We start from the raw sequence: 24,732 nt of genomic DNA on the forward strand, positions 1-24,732 counted from the left end.
AAAGAAGATGCTGTGAAAATGAAACCTGACTGCTAGCAGTCTATCTTCATTTAAGACGCCAGCATGTTTTGTCATATTTGTCTTAACGTATGGATTCAAATTGGCTCGTTTTCTTTTTTTTTTTTTTTGGCTTTGCTTTTTATTGGAATACATTTGTTTTTGAAAGCATTTACAATAGAATGACTTGTTTTTAAGAATGAATTCAGCTACGTATTTATGCTGGTAAAAATTAATACAAATGTTTTACCAAAATGAATAATTTTTTTTTTTTCTAAAAAACAAACTTCTTGTGTAAATGTTCTTATAGTTTATGAAAAAATCGTTTGTATCCAGATATATAAATAAGGCCCAGGGTTACTATATAACAATATGCAAAAAAAAAAAAAAAGCCTGCATTTCCTATTGACTAAATCAAACATGATGAACCTCAAACTGAGATTAAGTGAAATTTGTAAGCATGAACCACTATGGTGACAAGTACTAACAATTTTAGCATCAATTACATTTTGTCTCCTGTTAACTAAAAGAAAAGCTATTTTGGAAATAAGGTCCTTTAGGTTGTACAGTTTAGAAAAACCTGTATCGGTTATTCGAGACTGTCACATCATTGTTTTCTTTAGTGCTTTACTGCCAAACCAAGACAAAGGATGAGTCAAATGTCTATTTTAAAAGCACCCATGGTGCACTTTTGCTCTTGCCTTTATTCCTTAGCTCTGCATAACTTTCTCGGTTCTTCCTTCATTTTAGCAGTTACCTAAATGCACTAAGATGTCTCCGCTGTGCTGCCATCTCATCAGAATGCTGTCTCGCCGCGGTAGCTGCCGCGTAAGCGAAAGCTCATCTCAAGTGTTTGGACACTGAACCAGCCAGAGTGTGAATTACACTCAGCTTACAGCCTGCAGAGGGTCTGACAGCCGCTTTGTTCTCTGTGCCTGACCTATAAAACTTACAACAACAGACCCAGAGCCATCCTCAGTTCATAATTTCTGTCTAAGTATCAGCAGTGGTTTTTGCAGAAATTGCACAATGGAGCAATTTGTTTCTGTGGTGTTCATGCAGTTTGTAGTGGTAGATTCTTATTCAGAATTTTGGTTTTGTATTTATGTGTAGTTTTGATCATTCAGGTCATACTTGCAGTAATAGTTAAAGATAAAGTAACCTAAAAGTTAACGACATTTTGCAAATGATCAATGTGGGTTCATTAGTGGTGTGGTGTTTGAGTATTTATTATTATGAAGGAAGGAAGGAAGAAAGGAAGGAAGGAAGAAAAGAAGAAAGAAAGAGAGATCAACATGAACCAGAGAGCTCTTTGTGGGAGAAAAGCAAGCCATTTTTTGAGATAGATGAGAAAAGAGGGAAAATCTATTACAGCCATTACTCAAGCGTTAGCCAATAAAACTAATTTGAAATGTCCTGAAAAAGAAAGAAACCATGGATGTTCTGACAATCAGACATCGAACAGATTGGAGAAGATAAACTACAGCAGTTGATGACAGAAACACTTTGTGATCTGTAAAGAAAATCCCCAAGACAACGGTCAGTGACACCAGTCACCTCCACAAAGTCTCGAGATTCACTTTCGAAGAACAACTTCAGAAACCACTTATTAGCAGTAAGAATATGATGGGCAGAAGGCCACAAAGGTTCTAGAACGAAAATTTAAGAAAAGTATAAGTCCAAAGTGTAGAGAAAATGATTATCTGATCATTAGCCAATATAAAAAAGTTTACTGGTAAACATGCTTAATAAATCTGCCTGATTCATCCCAGTGCCCTACATCTGGAAGGATTTCTGTTCAATTGGAGACCACTCTGTACAGCTGAGGATGGTTCTCGATGATCAGCCTAAAAAAGTTACTGAGCAACTCAAAAACCAGGAGAATGGATTTGGACTGTAATTAATATCATCAGTTTGATACAATGGCTCAGGGCTGCAGTTTGCATGAACAGTTCTGTATTTAAGTGCCCATCACTGAACAGTAGATCTTAATAATAATGGAAGTCTAATAATTGGACATTTAGTGCCACCCTGATGAGCATAGGTTGCCTTTTGAGTCTGGTTCCTCCCACAGTTTATTCCTCATACCATTTCAGGGAGTTTTGCCCTGCCACAGTTGCCACTGGCTGGTTCATTAGGGATAATACTAACTTTATAACCTCCTTATCTCTGCAAAGCTGCTTTGGGACAATGTCAAGTGTTAAAAGCGCTAAACAAATATAGCTGAATTGAATTTAATTGAAATGGTCAAGCGTGGTGGTGGTACGGCCATGGCTTGAGCTGACATGGCTGCTTATGGAACAGGTTCACAGACTTCTATTGATAGTGGAACTCAAAATGGTGACAGCAGAATGAATTCAGAAGTCTATTAAAACATTCAGTGTGCTAATTACAAACACTACATCAATGGACTTAATCAGGAAGAAAAGTGAAAGACTAGGCGAATAACCCGGCAGATTTAATCTAAACTGAGCATGCATTTGACCTCCTGATAAGATTGGAAAAAGAGAAACTCATCAACTCAGCAAACAACATATTTATCTTTTGAACTTAAAGGTCTTCAGCTAACGGAGGCACCAAAGCAGCAAATATACACATCAATACTGTAAAAAAGATGGATTACAACCTCAAAACAACTGTGCAACTTGTCTCCATTGCTGTATCATAGTTTTTTTTATAACCCAACTGTTTTAACATGCCTTATATTTATAAGCAAAATTGTTGGAACACCAAGAACTGTTCCAGAACAACAGAGAAACCAGGTGCAAGTGTAAAAATATTTATTTGCGATCCTATTTAAGGAAATATGAGAAAACAAAAGTTTTTGGCAGGAAACAGAATTTTATTTCAATTATATTTATATTCCATGTGGCCCCATTACCTCCTTTATGATAATATATACCTTACTGATCTTAGAAGAAATTTAGGAAAGATGGTGTAATACAGCCAAATATAAAGCAGTGATGTTAGATTGATTATTTACAGTAATTTATCAGTGAATGACAAGTCATGCTTTTGAACTATTTATAGTTAGGTTTAGCACTCTGGAACATCCACAACCCAAGTCCATGTTATTATTTACAAATCGATTAGTTGCCAAGTGTTTTCTCATTATGGGATTATTATATAATAAATAAAAGGCCAATAAGGTTTTAAAGACATTTATTTATGTAAGTGAAGGTCATTGAAGGTGCATGTCCACTGTGAGAGACATAATCTAAAAAAAAAAATAATAATCCAGAAATCACAATGTATGATTTTCTAACTGTTTATTTGTATGATACAGCTGCAAATAAGTATTTGAACACCTGAGAAAGTCAATGTTAATATTTGGTACAGTAGCCTTTGTTTGCAATTACAGAGGTCAAACGTTTCCTGTAGTTTTTCACCAGGTTTGCACACACTGCAGGGTGCACTCCTCCACACAGATCTTCTCTAGATCAGTCAGGTTTCTGGCCTGTCGCTGAGAAACACGGAGTTTGAGCTCCCTCCAAAGATTCTTTATTGGGTTTAGGTCTGGAGACTGGCTAGGCCACGCCAGAACCTTGATATGCTTCTTACAGAGCCACTCCTTGGTTATCCTGGCTGTGTGCTTCGGGTCATTGTCATGTTGGAAGACCCAGCCTCGACCCATCTTCAATGCTCTAACTGAGGGAAGGAGGTTGTTCCCCAAAATCTCGCAATACATGGCCCCGGTCATCCTCTCCTTAATACAGTGCAGTCGCCCTGTCCCATGTGCAGAAAAACACCCCCAAAGCATGATGCTACCACCCCCATGCTTCACAGTAGGGATGGTGTTCTTGGGATGGTACACATCATTCTTCTTCCTCCAAACACGTTTAGTGGAATTATGACCCAAAAGTTCTATTTTGGTCTCATCTGAACACATGACTTTCTCCCATGACTCCTTTGGATCATCCAAATAGTCATTGGCAAACTTAAGACATGCCTGGACATGTGCTGGTTTAAGCAGGGAACCTTCCGTGCCATGCATGATTTCAAACCATGACGTCTTAGTGTATTACCAACAGTAACCTTGGAAACGGTGGTCCCAGCTCTTTTCAGGTCATTGACCAGCTCCTCCCGTGTAGTTCTGGGCTGATTTCTCACCTTCCCCACGCGGTGAGATCTTGCATGGAGCCCCAGTCTGAGGGAGATTGACAGTCATGTTTAGCTTCTTCCATTTTCTAATGATTGCTCCAACAGTGGACCTTTTTTCACCAAGATGCTTGGCAATTTCCCCGTAGCCCTTTCCAGCCTTGTGGAGGTGTACAATTTTGTCTCTAGTGTCTTTGGACAGCTCTTTGGTCTTGGCCATATTAGTAGTTGGATTCTTACTGATTGTATGGGGTGGACAGGTGTCTTTATGCAGCTAACCACCTCAAACAGGTGCATCTAATTTAGGATAATAAATGTAGTGGAGGTGGACATTTTAAAGGCAGACTAACAGGTCTTTGAGGGTCAGAATTCTAGCTGATAGACAGGTGTTCAAATACTTATTTGCAGCTGTATCATACAAATAAATAGTTTAAAAATCATATATTGTGATTTCTGTTTTTTTTTTTTTTTTGATTATGTCTCTCACAGTGGACATGCACCTACGATGACAATTTCAGACCCCTCCATGATTTCTAAGTGGGAGAACTTGCAAAATAGCAGGGTGTTCAAATACTTATTTTCCTCACTGATATATATATATATATATATATATATATATATATATATATATATATATATATATATATATATGTGTGTGTGTGTGTGTGTGTGTGTGTGTGTGTGTGTGTGTGTGTGTGTGCGTATGCGTGCGTGTGGTGAAAAAGTAATCTTTAGCTCTATTGCAAAGTGCTAACCTGAAGACTCCTTCCATGGCTGACCAATCAGATTCAAGCATTCAATGCCATTTAACTCTAGTGTGGTTGAATGGCGTTGAAAATGAGAAAGGACAGTCTGGAGGTGTTTTCTAAAATTTCAGACATGGAAAAAAAAAAAAAATACGTCTTGTCTGTGATTATGGAAGAAGATTAAATGTTTGTATTTGCATTCAGTTCAGAGCCTAAAAGCACTAAAAGCTAATCCAACAATAAGATTTTGCACTATTATGCATGCAAATTACTATTCTGTTTTATGCACTAGAGACATTTAAGTGATCATAAGTTATAGGTTTATAAAGCAAAGTATAAAAACTTTAGACTCTGACTGTAAGAAATAATTACTGTAAAATGTTTAATATGTCTAATATCCAGCAGATCATGGGTATATCTATAATCTCTCTCTCTCTCACACACACACACACACACACACACACACACACACACACACACACACACACACACACACACACACACACTCTATCTATCTATCTATCTATCTATCTATCTATCTATCTATCTATCTATATATATATATATATATATATATATATATATATATATATAAATAAATATCACACTAATGATGTCACAGCTATTTCCTGAAATGAAAAAAAAAACTTTTTTACACCCCAAAAGAAATATCATAAGGCAAAAGACTTTTCTTCAGCTTATCACATACAAAACTTAATTGAGTTCACAGAACATAATCCCTTGATTATGAATGATTAGACTTCAGAGATCTAATTTTTCAAATGTGCTTTAGACGTGATAAATTGTGGCTGCTTTTTTTTTTTTCAATCATTACTCTCTTGAACTGACTCATTCCAGAATGATGTTCTTTTTTTACTACCTTGTTTCTTCAGGTGTTCCGTCTGGTCCACGGAACGTCATGTCTGTTGTAAACGAGACCTCAGTGACCCTGGAGTGGCATTCGCCTCGTGAAACCGGAGGTCGTAGAGATGTCGTATACAACATTGTGTGTAAGAAGTGCAGTGCCGAGCGGCGCTCGTGCTCGCACTGTGACGACAGCGTGGAGTTTGCGCCACGCCAGCTGGGCCTCACCGATACTCGCGTGTTCATCAGTAACCTGTTGGCACATACGCTGTACACGTTTGAGATCCAGGCCGTCAACGGGGTGACCAACAAAAGCCCGTACCCGGCGCAGCATGTCTCTGTTGACATCGCCACTAATCAGGCTGGTAAGTGCAAACACTCTATTCATTTATAATCAATCATGGGAATTTTTAGCTGTTGGTTCATGTTGTGTCATCCAATTATATTTATGTGTTGAAATTATGTTTGCAATTCTTAAATCAGACATCCTGCTTCTCACAGAAGTCCTGTGAGTCTCTCATATATTGATAGTGGCTCCCTGAGTGACAAGACAGAGCAATTCAATAAATTTCAATTTATTTTTATTTGTATAGCGCTTTTAACAATGGACACTGTCTCAAAGCAGCTTTACACAGATAATGCATTAATAAAGAATGAATAAGATTGTTCTTTATAAGTGTAAGTTTGTCCCTAATAAACAAGCCAGTGGCGACTGTGAAAAGGAAAAACTCCCTGAAATGGCATAAGAAAGGATCTTTGAGAGGAACCAGACTCGAGAGGGAACCCATCATCATCTGGGTGGCACCCAAAGTCCATTTATCACAGCTAAATGATGTTGAGGTGTGCAGTGATGGTGATCAAATGAAAACTGTAGCCCTGAGTCATTGCAGCAGACTGGTGACATTAAGTACAGATATATATGTGACAGAGAGGGTATTCTGTCTGGTGTTTCTTTCTGTTAACTACACCTAATAGTTTACTACACCTTAACCCCTAGCCATCAATACATAACCACTGTAGTTCAATATGGTTACAGTTTTATGCTGCACTGTAGCACACGAGTGCACAAATTTTTTTTAAGATGGACTGAGGAGACCAACTAGGCATGCTGCTGTAGGAAAAGTCAAAAACAGTGTGATACGCTTCCCTGTTCATCATCCTGTAAACATTTTCCCAACGTGCTTGGTTAGAGGGGTAGCTTAGTGGTTAAGGCATTGGTCTTTGGATAAGAAGGTCATGAGTTCAAAACACAGCCATACCAAGCTCCAACTTCTGGGCCCTAGAGCAAGGACCTAAAGCACTCAGTTTTATGAATGAGAAAAATGTTTGGGTAAGAGCATCTGCCAAATGTCAATAAAGGTACGTGTTACGACCCAGTCTAGGGTTAGGCCGGACAGAGTATTTAGCTCGGGATTTAAAAGAATGGATCTTATAAAGCAGCAACCCAAACACACCACAAACACACACAAAAAGGTTTGCTACACAGGTGTTGGTATATTGTAACACATATATATGTACACAGACTTACAGTCTTGTCTTCAGGGTGGGCAAAGGCCAAAACAATAAACAAAAAAGGACTATTTTGGGGGAGGTTCCTTTCCTGAAAACAAAGAAAAGGAAAATACAAACAGCTTCCCTAACTCCCTGCTACAAAAACAAAGACAAAACAATCCCTCACCCAAAGTAAATGGCAGCCACACCCCTAATGCCAGTGAAATAAATATGTACTGTGCCCAAATATATTACAATATAATACAAAAGAAATATATACAAACAACAGTAGTCCAAGGGGCCAAACAGGGTCAAAGTCAGTAAATAGGCAGAGGTCAAAATCACTAACATCAACAACCAAGCTATACCCTGAACATCAAACCAGCCAATCAAAACACCACTACAACAAACCCAATTGCTTCACTCCTTCCTCCTTAAATAGGAAACTGGTGGATGATGTCATCATGAGGAAGGTGAGATCAGCCAGGCTAGGGCAGGCCTCAAACTATGGAGTGGATCGAACCTGCACACAAACACCGATATGGACATGGGGCTACCTAGGGTTGTAACATATGGGACACCTGACTTGATCAGTCATAGGGTGTTTTTCCACAAAGTCTTGTACAGGGTGTCACTGGATGCTTGAAATCTTTCCTTACACTTGTGTACCCCTGTGCACAAAAATCTAGTGGAATATCTTCCAGAGGAGTGGAGGTTTTAATAACAGTAAGTAGGGACATAATGTGGATTAGGATGTTTAAAAAGCACATACAAATGGCCAGTTGGTATCTACAAACTTTTGTCCACATAGTGTATGTGATATAAATTAAAACCTTTTAATGTGGGGCTTATAAACTTTAAATTGACAAATATAAAAAAGTTCTGCATCTACATTTTGTCCCCTTTAAATCTGGAATTCTGAATTCTTAGTGTCCATAACTTCCTGAAAGTTCCTGATATTTTTATTCATTCACCTCCAGTAGCCAGTTATCAAAGTCAGGGTTGTGGTGGATCTGGAACCTATCTTGGGACAGTGGTTCGATCTTGGTGTGTGAGACAGGAATAAATCATAAGCAGGATGTTTGTCCATTGCAAGGCATGATATTTATTTATGAATTTATTTTAGGACATTACATAAGTTGAAACAATGAGTATTATTTACTTTAGGTTTTTGTAAAAAAAAAAAAAAAAAAAAAAAAAAAATATATATATATATATATATATATATATATATATATATATATATATATATATATATATATATATATATATATATAAAATATATGTAAAAAGTATATAAAATAATATAAAAAAAATCTATCTGGGGAAACAAAATTAAATTAAATTTTAAATAGCTAACTTGATTGTAATCCTGTCTCCCCTCCCCTTTACACACACACACACACACACACACACACACACACACACACACACACACACACACACACACACACACACACACACAATATTTAGTAATTTGTATTGATCTGTGCTCTATTCAGTAGTGCACATTCACAATAAAGACAAATCACAGAAAAAAAATTATATTTTAAATGTACACAAGCATCAGAAAAGCACCTGATTTTAAAATGTTTTTATGTGATCTAGCTGTGTCAGGAGTGCACAATTTTAAAATTACATAACCAACCCATTTTATATATCACATTCAGGTCATTTGTCAGATTCAGGTCATTTATCGTGACCTGAGGTCATTTCATCCCACATTTACATTCAGGTCATTTGTCATCCCAGATGATTTTGCTTTAGCGGCAGTGTGCATATGTAGGAATCTACAGCCAATACATTACTGCAAGTCTACAATAGACGGGTGGTCATGAACAAGGTGTGTGGCACAACCTGGTTGTGTCTCCTTGTGCAAATAGACTTCTACAAAAGTCTGCCTTTAGCAATAAGTGTCTTAAAAATAATGCACATATATTAATCACAATGTGACAGTCCCAGCAGTGAGATGTCACCCGTCTACCATTCCCTACCATCTCCTCAGCTTAAATATGGGGCTCTAAATATTCAGGAACATACTCTCTGCTCTTGTCTCCTGTCCTCCCATCTCAAGTCCTCCAGTCTTCCGTCTTCTCGTCTCCTACAGTCCTTTCTCTGAATGTCACTGATTGTAGGCTCACATCCAGAAGCTTCACTCCTTTAATCTGGGATGAAAGAGCTGCAGGGTGAGCCATATATAATAACTTTCCCTTGAGGGTAAAAGACAAACTTCGAAATAAGGCCAGACAAACTTAAAAAGAAACATCATGGCGACTAAACTATGGTTCATGAAAAATTTGCTGGGCACATTTATGCATATCTTTGTAAAAAATGGAGTTTCAGTCCTAAACCATGAAGACATCATTTGTTTATGATGTGCAGCTCAGCTAGCACTTTGTAGTTTCTTGTTTTGTTTACATTACCTTTCAGAAATGCTTTAGAAAAAACTGAAAGAAATGAAAGGTTTGCTGCTAAGCGGTTTGATCCGTAATGCAGAAATGTAGTTTTAGTACTGAAGTACACTGCTATGAATTATCCCTTTGAACATATCCCTAAAGCAGTCCTCCATTTATATGACAAATGAGCCAAATGAGCTATGAATCTGGAATGATTGACAGTTGCACATTTGTTTTGAACTCTCCAGTAATTACACCACCGGTCACCCTGCCCCCTATTTTCCCATTTCCCATTAATGTTTGGGCTGTAGCTCTTCAATCACGATTCAAGTTTCCTGATCAGCCATAACGTTTAAACCGCCTGCCTAATATTATGTAGATCTTCCTTGTCCTACTAAGACAGCTCTGATTCCACAAGTCTGGACAGTGAACTCGGCGATCACTTTCTGAAATTTCTTAAAATATTCTTGAACAATCTCTGTTGAAACAAGCTGCTGCCATTAAGAATATCGGTGCCCTGAAGTGCTATACTAGGTCTGGAATAATATTTAAGTAGGTAGGTTGTGTCAAATATACAGATGAACGCTGGGACCCAAAGTTTTCCAGCAGAACTTTGCCCAGAGCATCACACTGGCTTCACTGGGTTTCCTTCTTCCCATAGTGCAGCCAGGTGCCATCTCTTTCCCAATAAACATCATCTCCAGGTCAAGATCTCTGAATATTTCTTTATGATTCTCTGCTCTCCCCTTCAGCCACTGCTCGCAACCTTGGGGTGACTATTGACAATCAACTGTCCTTCTCCTCACATTTTGCTAAAGTGGCTCGTTCTTGTCGATTTCTTCTCTACAACATCCAAAGGATTCGACTATTTCTTTCCACACAGGCTGCCCAGGTGCTTGTTCAGTCTCTTGTCATTTCAAGACTGGACTACTGCAACTCTCTGCTGGCAGGTCTTCCCCTGAACGCTATTCGTCCACTGAAAATGATCCAAAACGCAGCTGCACGACTTGTGTTCAATCTGCCCAAGTTCTCCCACACCACCCCACTGCTGCACTCCCTTCACTGGCTTCCAGTAGCTGCACGAATCAGATTCAAAACACTGATGCTTGCCTACAAGGCCAAAAATGGACCAGTGCCATCTTACCTCAGAGACCTCATCACTCCTTACACTCCACCATGCTGAGACACGTATGAGATCCTCCAACACTCCACTTCTCTCAGAATGAGAGGTAAGTATACTTCTAAGCTTTTCTCTTTTCTGGCACCGAGGTGGTGGAATGAACTTCGACTAGATGTCAGTGGAACAGCGGACAGTTGAAAACCCACCTCTTTCTAAAACACTTAAACTAACACTTTCCAAGTTTGCTTTGTTTAAAAAAAAAAGGAGTCAGGGATAAATGTTAGGGTGAATTATCTTAAATTGTAATCTAGTGTACCAGTGTAGATTTATTCATTGCTAGAGACTCAAAGCACTTTTGTACGTCGCTTTGGACAAGGATGTCTGCTAAATGCCACAAATGTTAATGCAAATGTAAGCAACACACACAGACACCCAGCTGTCCACATGATGTAACTGGTCATTGGTTTTAAGAGAACACCTCACAAGACCTGCCCTTTTGGAGATGCTGTGGCCCAAACATCTACACAGCACAATTTGGCCTTTATGAATGTTGCTCAGATGCTGAAGCCATTATTCATTCTGAAAAGACTGTTTACCTGCTGTGTAATACATCATACCCTTTGACAGGTGCCATTTTAACAAGTCAATCGGTGCAATGTAATAATCAATTCACTTGTCAGTGGTTTTAGCATTATGGCTTATTGATGTACATTTTAAAGTAATTATTTTTCGCACCTTCATAACAACTATAGGAGAATTTTTTTTAGAGTTTATCAAATACTTACCAAGAATAACCAACTTGCAGAATGATAAACACAACTAGAAAAACATATAGAAAAAGGGGTATGAAAATGTTCTCTCTTTTCATGTTTTTTTTGCTCTGGAAATACAGACTTTTATCTCATTGTGTATTTGCACAGAAATAGATTTTCCCCCTTAAATTAAACTGAAATATTGTGGGGGAAAACAACCACCCAAGCAGTTTAAATACATCCGTTTCAAAATGTTTAAAGGACTGTCAACAGTTACACAGCTCACACCACATTAAAGTAGACCTGGATTGTGTCGTTTTGTTTTCTGGTACCATAGAAGACATTGTCGCCAGTCCAACCCACAACACAGTCCTGTGTTTTAGGTTCTTTATAACAAATGAAACTTTTTCCTCAGTCATCCAGTAAATACACACACTAACAGCGAACAGTGTTCCTTACAGTTCCTACTGCTCTCCCAAGATGACAAGGCCTGCAGGGGTTGGTATGTGTGGAAGCTGAATAGCTCTGACATTTCCAGCTAACTGCTGGTGGAAAATAACCATTTTGGGAATATTTGCAGAGTGAACATTTCCAGAGAGTGATTCTTTTTTCTTTTTTCTTTTGAATGCTTTGTCTTGATGCACTAACAGAGCGGTGTTTTCTTCTGTAAATCACACCCCGTTTGAGCTTCTGTCTGGGGAGCAGCTGCTGCTTTTTTGCTAGACCACTGACCAAGTGAAAAATTTAAATGAGGATTTTTTTTTTTTTATTATTAATATTTTTTTTTTATTCTTCTTTTCCCATCTCGGGCTGTGGGGTAAAGAAGTACATGATGTTGAACATTTATCATCATACCACTTTTAATAGGGTTGCTACAGATGGGAAGTAGAGGCACAGCATGCTCCGATTAATGGAAATGTTTTCAAGCTTGCACACACTAATTTGGTGCATCATCAAAATTCTGCATATTGTATATATGCATTATTTATTTCTTTTTTTGAGGGTATATATCTTTTGAAAACAAACTGACATCATTTTATCATTGCACTTATGTGTTTGTTTGTTTGTTTGTTTGTTTGTTTGTTTTGGTGCAGGTAAATTGAAGCTAATTAGTGTAATAGCTGTTACAGGGACACTGGACCAGCTTGACTGGCTTTTATTTGACTGGCACATTTAGCCATCAGCGTGTGGTCATGCTAATAAATGGCAAACAAACACGCTTGTAAACACTGTGGTCATAGGACTAAGAGAGCTGTTGCTATAGAAAAGAACATTACCAGCAGGAAACACATCATATCATGTTGAAATAGATTCCATGGTCTGCTGCCTCTACTGTATGGTATATAGTCTAAAACAGAATATCTGTTTTTGTTAGGGTGGAATGAATGGCTCAGCTTCAGTCGCGCTCCACAATTCCTCACAGACTGAAAGAAATAACTGGAGATTCAGAGCATTTTCACACTTGGCTGAAACAATGGAGTCTATACTCCTGACTGATTGGTTCAGAGGAGGGTGTCATCATCACTGGTTTATTTGATCCCAGCAGAGTTCCTGCATAGATAGAGATAGATAGATAGATAGATAGATAGATAGATAGATAGATAGATAGATAGATAGATAGATAGATAGATAGATAGATAGATAGATAGATAGATAGATAGATAGATAGATAGATAGATAGATAGATAGATAGATGGCATGTAAATTAAATAATTTTGGCAGCCTTTCAAAATAGTAAAAACAGAAAACAAAATTCTTACAAATATAAAAGTTTTTAGCTATTATTGGGGTCTTCAACAGATTTAATACTTAAAAAAATTACAAATGTACTGAACACTCAGTATAAGAACTGACAAAAGTGCATACAAAAAAAAATAATAATAATAATTATACAAATGCCATTCAACCTCCTTTTTTATATTTCTCTGCATGGTTTATTTTAACCTTCAGTTAAGTATTTTTAGCTGTATATAATTTACTTTTGGTGGTAGATAGCCCTTATTGCTCATAGTGATTTATTTTTCTATTATTTTAAAATCCAACCACGTATCAGTACATTTTATCATGAATGTTAAGTAGTTCTAGAAAACCCATTAGCAGCTGTATTTATGATATGAGGTTTTGTGATGTAGACAGAGACCAAACTGTGAGAGTAGCAGTAATACATTTTTTTTTTTCTTATTTTAGGCAACCCTTTGTTATTTAAGTCAAATTAAGTCACCATATTGCCTGACTACATTTGTGTAGATCGAGAGTTAAACTGTAATTTTATTGGTCCAGTGTCAATGAAATGTAGCTATGAAAGTCAGTAGGAGTAAGACAGAGTACATGTGTGTGAATGAGAGGGAGGGCAGTGGAGGAGTGTGGTTGCAGAGAGAAGAAGTGGTGAAGGTAGATGAGTTTAGGTACCTGGGGTCAACAGTGCAAAGTAATGGAGAGTGTGTTAGAGAACTAAAGAAAAGAGTGCAGGCAGGGTGGAGTGGGTGGAGAAGAGTGGCAGGAGTGATTTGTGATAGAAGGGTATCTGCAAGAATGAAAGCGAAAGTTTATAGGACTGTGGTGAGACCTGCAATGTTGTATGGTTTAGAGACAGTGGCATTGAGTAAAAGACAGGAGGTGGAGCTGGAGGTAGCAGAGCTGAAGATGTTGAGGTTTTTATTGGGGGTGTGATGGACAGGTTAGAAACAAGTTTATTAGAGGGCAGCACATGTAGAACTTTTTGGAGACATAGTGAGAGAGGCCCGATTGAGATAGTTTGGACATAGAAGGATAGAAGGAACACGGGGTACATTGGTATTAGACTGCTGAGGATGTAACCACGAGTTAGGAGGAAAAGAGGAAGGCCAAAGAGGAGGTTTATGGATGTAGTGAGGGAGGACATGCAGGTGTTGAAAGAGACAGTAGTGTGGAGATGGATGATCCGCTGTGGCGACCCCTAATGGGAGCAGCTGAAAGAAGAGGAAAAAGTAGATAAAATGCAGCTGCCTGTGTGTCTCAGTGTGTGCATGCTACGTATCATTCTTCTTAAGCCATCGATGATACTTTATGATATAATGCTTGTCTGGACCTTGCTAGTTGCATTGTTGAGCTATTGATAGATTTGTATTGATAGATTTTATACTTTTTTTCTCCGTCATCTTCTTCCTCACATTAGTTTTGAATCTTTCTCTCTCTCTCAGTGCTCCATCCATCTTTATTACCATATCTGCCTACCTTCTCCATCTCATTCACTCCCTATTTATGCCTCACTTTTTCTTTTCTCATTGTACCTCTCTTTTGGGGCAGAGTGATGGAGAGAAAGGGGAAAGTGTGAGGCTGAATAGTCCTTGTTATCAGGCAGCTCACTGGGTGTTTGTGTGTCACACTCTAAATGGAGCTCTTGACAGATAGATGTTAAAGAGCGACGTTAGCCTCCATTGTTAGTGCACGGTGTGGCTAATGAGTCCTTCTGCTTTTAAGTTGCTCTTGCCACATTTACGCACATCAGGCTAGTGTTAATTACCCTATCCTGATGGGGATACCTGCCACAACTCGGTGAGATGTGTGTATGGACGTCAGGCTCTTAGTACTACAGGGGTGTGTGCGTTGACATGTGTGGGTGAATGGGTAGGTTAGGGGCATTTTACATAAGGTTTTAATCAGGATTTAATTATATCTGTATGTACTGGTTTTACATGGAATTTATTGCCGCATTCGGCACCCTGACAAGTGGTTGTAGTTTCCCGATTAGCCCATGTCCACCTCTGACAGTCTTCAGCGAGCCAGTCGATCATGTCCCCTGCAGGTCTGATGAGATTGACATGGTTGCCTGTGCCTTGATTTCAGCCAGCCAGAGTATAGAATCAGCTTTTTGGAAATCGATGTAATGTTTTTTTGTTTTTTTTTTGTCTGTTTGTATGTTTGTTTTTTTAATGAATGCACTGAGCAGGACAAGACTGATGTGCCGGATGACCAACCAGACTATTACATACAGATCTCACCTAAGATGATCTCACATACTCGCCACTTACTGCTTTAAACATATTTGGATATATACACTGATTAACCATAACATTAAAACCACTAAAAGGTAAAATTAACAACTTTATTTATTTATTCAGATCAGATCAGAGTGCCCATACTGATCCCAGTTCACCACCAAAGGCTCCTACAATAGGCACATAAGTATCAAAGTAACCATGAAGCAAATGAAGAAGAAGGCTTGGTCTTTCTTTTCCATTAAATGGACAGCCAGGTGAATAAGTAAAGACATGGCAACAGTATGTACTATTGGAAGAAAGCAAGCCAGTGAGGGCAGTGTGATGCACAGGGAGATGTTCTGTTTGGAAACCTTGGATCCTAGTATTCATATGGATATTACTTAAATGTAATACATACCTAACAAGGACAAAGTAACAAGACCTTGCAGACCAATTGAACTCCTCTGTGCAGACTTTGTCCACACAATGCAAAAAATATTCCGAATAGGTTAAAAGAAAATGGTCCAATCCATTAAATTTGATTTGATAAAGTGCCACCTCACAATTTACAATCCATTAAGGTGCCACCTCACAATTTACAATCCATTAAGGTGCCACCTCACAACTTACATGACAAAACATACATGACTTAAAACTTAAAAATTTCCACTTAACGTTTGTCTTGGTGCAAAATATCAACACACAACTTCAGAGTTTTTGTGAGCTTGTCAGGTTATGTGCAACATTGACAGTTGCAGGGTTTCATTTTTCAAACTTCTTGGAGAACCTTCTTTGGCTGTCATGTTCTCATTTGTTTCTGCTGCTATTAACAAATAAATAAACTTGGTTGGGGGTTGTGTCACCCAACATACTTATTTTGTTTTAATTTAAGGCCATACTGGCAGAAAAAATATATTTAATGCAGCTTTTCAAGTTTACATTGGCAAGTTATGGATCAATCAGAGTGGGGGAAGGGGTACCTTAGTTGTTAAGGCTCTGGGTTACTGGTCAGAAGGTTGAAGGCCTAATATGGCACCTAACCCTCTCTGCTCCAGGGGTGCTGTGTCTGACCACAGCTTCCTAACATTACTGTGATAAAATAATTTTACTGTGCTATGATGTACATGTGACAAGTAAAAAAAAAAAAAAAAAGAAAAAAAAAGCTGCCTCTAACTCATTCATTTTGTGCCAGCATAGTTTACAGTTGTGTGTTATTGTCAAAGATCAAATCGTGAAACTTGGAACAAGGTTATAAAAAAAAAGAAATCATGGAGGACAAAGCAGACATAGTGTGCAGCAAACGGTGAGTCTATATAACAGTGTTATTTAACAGACAATGAGATTCAGCTGTGCAAACAAGCATGACCCTATGAGATGCAATGGCTGATTGGAAATGTAATTCGTGGTCATATTCCTAGCAGTTATAAAAAAGACGGGGTACCCAAAGTCTCTAGGTCCTCCTCAGAATTTCACGTGTATTGGTTCACAGGTAGTTATTACAACCTGGTGTGTGTAATTTTAAGTAATTATAAAGTTTTTATTCATTTTTTTGTATAATTTTCATCTTTTATATCTTATTCCGTTGTATCATGTGCTTAAACTGAATCTTGGAACAAGGTTATAAAACAATATAATAAACAAAAATCATGGAGAAAATACATAATTATCATCATAAAAATACACATTTCTCAGGTGTGATCATGAGATTGTGGTGACATTTACATGTGTGCACCTCATAATTATGATATTTCTGTCAGGACTGATGGTGAGATGCTTGGATTCAACATGCTGGGTCAGTCTACAAGGCACTGAGGTAAATCAGTGTACTCAATTAGCTTTGACTGACTGTTGGTAGAATAGTTATAATGAAGGCAAAGGTTTGCAATGGACAGGTGGCCAGCAGATTAAGGAGTCTGCCTTATATCAGCTCGAATATATGCAAAAGAGAGTTTGTCAATGGGGCAGAGTAAAAGTGATAGCTTGTTGCAATCCAAGAGGTCATTTAAAAAGGAAACATTTTAGCAGCACAGGAAGGTACATGGCTGGCGTAGTATGTAGGCAGAGCAGGCAGTTGCCTAGGGCTCGGGCTTTGGGGGGGCTCCCATAACGTTAACAAAAAACTAATACACTAGTTCACCAATTAAGACGTAAGACTAGTCTCTTTGTCCATTGGATATAAATATTTGTCATTCACCTGAAGTGAGGTTAAATGTGGGTGTCCATCCTGAATGAAAAACAAAATTGACAAATTTTGACAAATGCATCTCTCAAAGGTTGCTTAGCGAGAAGCTAAACAGGCACACAAAGAAAGTTTTGCTTATGATGCAGCTATGTTAGCTGCCATTGTAAATTTTTGATTGGAGTGTATTATTAAAATAAACGAAGTCTTATTCTGTCAATTTACATCAGCCCCATTTAACGATGGATTATTTTTTGCAGCTGGTTTATTCTGAGTCAACAAACTGTACTAAATTGTGTCATTTTTGTGCTATACTTAATTGTGTATTTACCAAATAAATACAATGTAAGCATACAAATACAACTGAAGAAGTTAACTATTCTTTCTGCTTAGTTATTTGTCTTTTTATCATCCACTGTTGATTTGATTTCAATATTTATAGTTTTAAAATGCAACAGATATATGATCTATATTGCTATATTTGTAGTCTGTATTGTATTAGTAAGAGGGGGAAATTATGTCAATATTTATATGCATACCATACTTTGGCCAAAAAGTCCTAATATAGGACGGTCTGGGGACCCTTGGGAAAGGGCATGTTGCACCTCATTACATGGTGCCCACCCCACTCTGGCACCCCCAGGGACCTGGTTCGTTAACCCTGCCATTGCCAGCTCCAGCAAGCACACTACTTGATTGCCGCCCAGAATCGTTAGAGGCTCCTAGCTGCATCAGCGCATAGCCCCAGCTATATGCGTACCAAAGGTCAGTCTCAAGAGACTGATCTCCTTAAGAGACTACCTGGATGCCTGGGAAGCTCTGCCAGACATGTCTCAGTGGGTCGTGCGCACTGTAGACAGAGGCTACACTATTCAGTTTGGGTCTCGTCCGACCCGGTATGACGGGGTGTGTCCCACTCTGGTGTGGTTCATGGCCCTTCTAAAGCACCCTCCCTGGGAGACTCCTCTCAGGAGGGATTTTCTTTCTCAAGCAGGGGGCCCAATAGTTTATCTCCTCCCAAAGTGGTGGAGACCATTCTCCAATCCAGAGCTTCCTCTACAAGGAGGTCAGATGGCGTAAGATAGGGTCTGTTCAGTGATGGGTGCGATTCCTCCAGAAACAGTTTGCCAAAGGGCTGGCTCCATCCACCCTCAAGGTCTACACCCTGGTGGGGCAGTCATTGGGCAGAGACCCCGGTGCAACCTAGAGTGCCTGCATAGGACTTGGCAGTCGTGTTGGAGGCTCTATCTGAGATTCCCTTCGAGCTGTTAGGTGTTAGTCATTTTGGAGATACCTCACAGTCAAGACTGTGTTCCTCCTGGCCATTTGCTCTACTAAGAGAGTAGGGGATTTACAGGCCCTCTCAGTGGCCCCTTCTTTTCTGGAGTTTACTCCAGGCATGGCCAGTGCCTTTCTGTACCCTAAAACGGATTACATCCCTAAGATGCCATCTGTTATCCCATGACCTATTAGGCTCTAGGCATTCTATCCTCCTTCTTTTCAGTCACCAGACCAGGAGAAGCTCAACCGGCTATGCCCGGTGTGAACGCTGGACATGTACATTCACAGGATGAGTCCGTGGAGGAAGTGAGTTCAGTTGTTCATCTGCTATGGCCCTCCGAGGAGAGGCCTTTCTGCTAACAAGCAGACTATAAGCAGGTGGATTATCGGTGCAATTGCATCCTCTTAAGAGTCATCTGGTCGCCCTGCTCAGAGCGCACTTGACCTGGAGTGTGGCAGCCTCTAAGGCTTGGTCCTCTGGAGTCTCACTCCATGACATCTGCAACGCTGTGGGCTGGTCTACCCTTCTGACCTTTGTCAGGTTCTACAGCATTGACCTTGGCGCCACTCCTGGCCTTTCTGTCCTTCGACCTAGCTGTGTCCATTCACACTAGGCAGGGATTGGTCAGTCTGGCGGTATTGGACACTCGTTCCCAATGCGTTGTTGACACAGCTTGAGTTCTTGAAAGGGATTGTTACCAGGTTATGTATGTAACCATGGTTCCCTGAGGGAACAAGATGCTGCATCTAAAGGTTGACACTATCTGCATCTGTACAGCGCTTCCCTCCATTGCAGAACCTAGCACCGTCTCCACCGCATGTGCTTTTTATAGCTTCCTGTTCATGATGTCAACCCGCTGTTGGACAGATTACACATGTGATTTAGAGTGTGGACATGCAGAAGTTCCCATGCAGCGTCTCATTCCTTCAGGGAACCAGGGTTACATACGTAACCTAGAGACGCTCTCTCATACTATGTTAGTTTATCTACAAGTTTAATTCTTGCTCATTTCCTGAACAATTATTTTTATTGCTTTTTTTGCTCAGGAGTGTATAGTAAACACTTCCAGAGGTTAAATATAATAATTTTAATAAAATGGCGATGTTGAGGAAAGAAGGTAATGAAGACCAATTTTCATCAAATGTTACAGTATCATTTTGTCAGAAGATTAATAGACATAATATTAAGTTGATACTTAGTATGAAAATGGTTATATAAGTGACAGTGGTAGCAAAGCTAGCTACTTTTCTTTGAGTAACTTCAAAATAATAAAAAAATAAAAAAAATGCAAAATAATTAATAAGTTGAGAGTTGAATTAGGGAATTTATTTCTTCAAGCAGCTCCTTTAATCTTGAAAGGTGTCTTCAACCCAAACACACACTCATACGTACGCACACGCAAAACTAATATGTTTTAGCACTGATAACTAAGCTGAACAGTGATTGAAATTGTGACTTTCAACTAAAATGCCAACTAATTTACCTTTTGAACTCAGTGTGATAAATAACATTGCTAATCATATTTCTGTCTGGATCAGCCAGGCTTTTAATACTGATATAAATTACATATGAACATGTACCATTTCCATATGGTAATGTTAGACTTTGTATATGCACCACTGAATATCTATATATTATTATTATTATTATTATTATTATTATTATTATTATTATTATTATTATTATTATTATTATTATTATTATCTGAAACTATTTTACCTGATTGACTATTATCTGATTCTTGCCAAATCTGAATGTAAGCCATGTTTCTACCCTGTCAAGTGCAGTAACAGGAAACTCCATAAATCACACATGCATGTATAAATGATCATGAAGCCATGGAGGTAAATGTGAAGGTATTTTTAGCAGCGCAGGTCGAAGCTGTGATCAGAGAAGAATGTCACATGCTCAAGGCTGCTTCTGTTGCTACCTGATTGGTTCGGTGGCTAACACACTGACACACACCAACACACATGCACGTGAACACAGTCACCTGAACAGACAAAGTCTATGATTTTCACAGCTTTTAAACGTCGGAGACAGTGTGTGTGTATGTGTGTGTGTGGGTGTGTGTGTGTGTGTGTGTGTGTGTGTGTGTGTGTGTGTGTGTGTGTGTGTGTGTGTGTGTGTGCGTGTGAGTGATATTACTCTAGATAAAATAGCTTTAAGGAAGAGTTGCTCTTTTGCAATACAGGGTGTGTATTTGGGAGAATATGGTGGCTGTTAACACAAGTAAAAAATTATTTCTTCCCCTGACTTTTTAAAATGATTCAAATGTTATCCTGGGGATAAAGAGTAGGAAAAAAGTACATTAAAAAGCTAATTTTTTTTGTATAGTATCCTTTAGATTCTCCTTGATAGATTGTTCTTATGCTGCAAGCTGTGACTTTCATTTCTTCAACAACTCTGTGAATACAGCGGAGTAACAGATGAACACTGTTCAATGATCAGTAGTGTGCAAAATTAGCCTTTACAGGTCTCATAGCTCCAAGCACTCACTTCAGAGAAATGAATAACATTCAAGTTGATCTGACAAAAGATTGGCTAATTGAAGTAGCCATTTCTCGTAACTGCACCGCTCCTGATGTGTTTAATAGCTTAAAAGTACAATATTTACAATCATGTGGCACATCATAGCTATTGTGTTGTTGTTTTTTTCTTTATAAAGGCATGTTTTTAAATATATTTCCATATAATTTAGCATTTTTTAAAAACTTTTGTTTCATAAATTTAAAAACGTAAGTAAACTATATAACTATTATTTTGTGTTGATTTTGATGTTTTTTTCTATCTTTGTTCTGCTGGAACATCCAACCAGCCCATTTTATACTTTCTGGCAGAGGCTTTCATGTGTTCTTTTAATATCTTTTGATATTTGTTATATTTTAGTCCATAATGGGTTGTTTTCAGACACAATATCCAGGTCCTCTGGCAGGAAATCAGGCCCAAAACATTAAAAGGACAAAACTATATATAACTGTGTGCATGAGGTACTTTTCCATATGGCATCTCTCTGTGTGTGCTAAACCCACCTTTAGTGTCTATTGCCAAAAAGCTCTATTTTGGTTTCATCTCAACATAGAACCCAATCCCATTTGAAGTGTCTGGCAAACTGAAAATGCTTTGACTTTGTATTTGGATGAGAGTTAAGGGCTTTTTTTTTTTTTTTTCCTTTTTTCTTGAAACCCTTCCAAACTTGTGTTGATGTAGGTGACATTGGGTTGTAGTTTTTAAGTCATTGTGCCCCCAAGTTGCAACTAAGATCTGTAATTCTGTGATCCTTGGAGATTTTTTTTTGGCCTCCATCTTTACAGTGCATTGAGACAGTATTGACACACATCCACTTTCAGGTTAATTCATAACATTTCCATAACGTTTTCATTATTGCCTTAATGGTGGAAATACTTTTGCAATTTATTTCGTTTTTTATGCCACTTCCTATTTTGTAAAACTCAACAACCTTTTGATTTCCATCAAAACCATCACAGCTATATTCTGTGGTCTTACACATTGTGATGAATAACTAAAGCAATTTGGGTTATACACCTCAAAGTTATAGTCATGCTTGAGCAATTTCTTGCTCCTTTTGACCCATGTGTACAATAAATATAAAATATCAATGAAAATATGCTTAAAATACATTTTATTCATATGAATGCATGGGGTGCCAATAATAACCTTTGTTACAGTAATAATAAATGTGTTTATGTAGTCCTAAGCTACTCCAGACTGAAGTATTTGTCAGTACATATACAGTGGTGTAAAAAATATATTCTAATTTCTTATTTTTTTGCATGTTTGTCATACTTTAATGTTTTAGATCATCAAACTAAACTAACCAACTAGCCATATTGTAAAAGAGAACACAATTGAACACAACATGCAGTTTTTAAATAAAGGTTTTTATTATTGAGGGAAAACAAAATCCAAAACTACATGGCCCTGTGTGAAAAAGTGTTTGCCCCCTAAACCTTATAACTGCTTGGGCCACCCTTGACAGCAAACACTACAATCAAGCATTTGCGATAACTTGCAATGAGTCTGTTACAGCGCGGTGGAGGAATTTTGGTCACTCATCTATGCAGAATTGTTGTAATTCAGCCACATTGGAGGGTTTTCGAGCATGAACTACCGTTTTAAGGTTGTGCCACAGCATCTCAATAGGATTCAGGTCAGGACTTTGACTAGGCCACTCCAAAGTCTTCATTTTGTTTTTCTTCAGCCATTCAGAGGTGGACTTGCTGGTGTGTTTTGGATTATTGTCCTGCTGCAGAACCCAAGTTCGCTTCAGCTTGAGGTCACAAACAGATGGCTGGACATTCTCCTTCAGCATTTTTTGGTAAACAGCAGAATTCATAGTTTCATTTATCACAGCAAGTCTTCCAGGTCCTGAAGCAGCAAAACAGCCCCAGACCATCCCACTACCACCACCATATTTTATTGTTGGTATGATGTTACTTTAACACAAGACGTAAATGGGACACACACCTTCCAAAAAGTTCAACTTTTGTCTCGTCAGTCCACAGAGTATTTTCCAAAAAGTCTTGGGGATCTTAAAGATGTTTTCTGGCTAAACTGAGACGAGCCTTTATGTTATTTTTGCTCAGCAGCGGTTTTCGTCATGGAATTTTGCCATGCAGACCATTTTTCTGCCATGCAGACCCAGTCTCTTTCTTATGGTGGAGTCATGACCAAGTGCAAGTGAGGCCTCCAGTGTTTTGGATGTTATTGTGGGGTCTTTTGTGACCTCTTGGATGAGTCGTCGCCGTGCTCTTGGGGTAATTTTGGTCGGCCGGCCACTCCTGGGAAGGTTCTCCACTGTTCATTGTTTTTGCCATTTGTAAATAATGGATCTTAATGTGGTTCACTGGAGTCCCAAGGCTTTAGAAATGGCTTAATCATCTTTTCCAGACTGATAGATCTCAATTACTTTTTTTTCTCCTTTGTTTCTGATTTTCTTTGGATCTCAGCATGATGTCTAGCTTTTGAGGATCTTTTGGTCTACTTCACTTTGCCAGGCAGGTCCTATTTTAGAGTTTTCTTGATTGTGAACAGGTGTGGCAGTAATCAGGCCTGGGTGTGGCGAGAGAAATTGAACTCAGGTGTGATAAGCCACAGTTTTAACAGGGGGCCAACACTTTTTCACACAGGGCCATGTAGTTTTGGATTTTGTTTTCCCTCAATAATAAAAACCTTCATTTAAAAACTGAATGTTGTGTTTACTTGTGTTATCTTTTACAAATATTTAAATTAGTTTGATGATCTGTAACATTAAAGTGCTACAAACATGCCAAAAAAATAAGAAATCAGGAAGGGGGCAAACACTTTTTCACCCCACTGTATAAACACAAGTTAATATTTTTCATGCTAGCTGTCTTTCTTATTCTATGTAGTCATTAAGGGTTGAAGTCACTTCCTAGAAGAGGAACAAAAAGGCATTGTACATTCAGAAGTTGTATGTTTTGGATTACTAACCCTAAGCTCATAGGTTTAATACATGCAAATTGTTTTAGAAAATGTGAAAACACTTCACACGTTCCAGTTCATAATGCAATTCATCATGCTGTGATAATGTTATAGAAATATTCTATGTTGACTCTCATGGATACCTGGGTCTTCATGAAAATGTATGTAAGGAAACTGTCAGTATAAGGGTGACAGAAAAACCAGCTAAATTAATGTTCAGTCATGCATCTTGGCAGAAAGCTGGCTTGTGTTTATCATATTTGAAATGTTAATGTCGTGTTTCGATTTATTTGTTTGCTTATTTTGGGTGCTCTTGTAGAAATTCAAGCAGGAATTAGCATTTTTTTTTCTCTTCACATGTATGCAGTATAATGTGATTAAT

General features: G+C 38.4%; 1 protein-coding gene across 1 annotated transcript in view; it reads left to right on the forward strand.

Moving 5' to 3' along the window:
* The window catches only part of ephb1 (EPH receptor B1), a 331,037-nt gene that overhangs the window by 204,348 nt on the left and 101,957 nt on the right, over nt 1-24,732 (forward strand). The window contains exon 5 of the mRNA XM_083525614.1: nt 5,735-6,070. Within this exon, the coding sequence (XP_083381740.1) occupies nt 5,735-6,070 (336 nt within the window). The remainder of the gene's footprint in view (nt 1-5,734; nt 6,071-24,732) is intronic.

The sequence above is a fragment of the Silurus aristotelis genome (genome assembly GCF_946808225.1).
Source record: "Silurus aristotelis genome assembly, chromosome: 22".
Classification (NCBI taxonomy): domain Eukaryota; kingdom Metazoa; phylum Chordata; class Actinopteri; order Siluriformes; family Siluridae; genus Silurus; species Silurus aristotelis.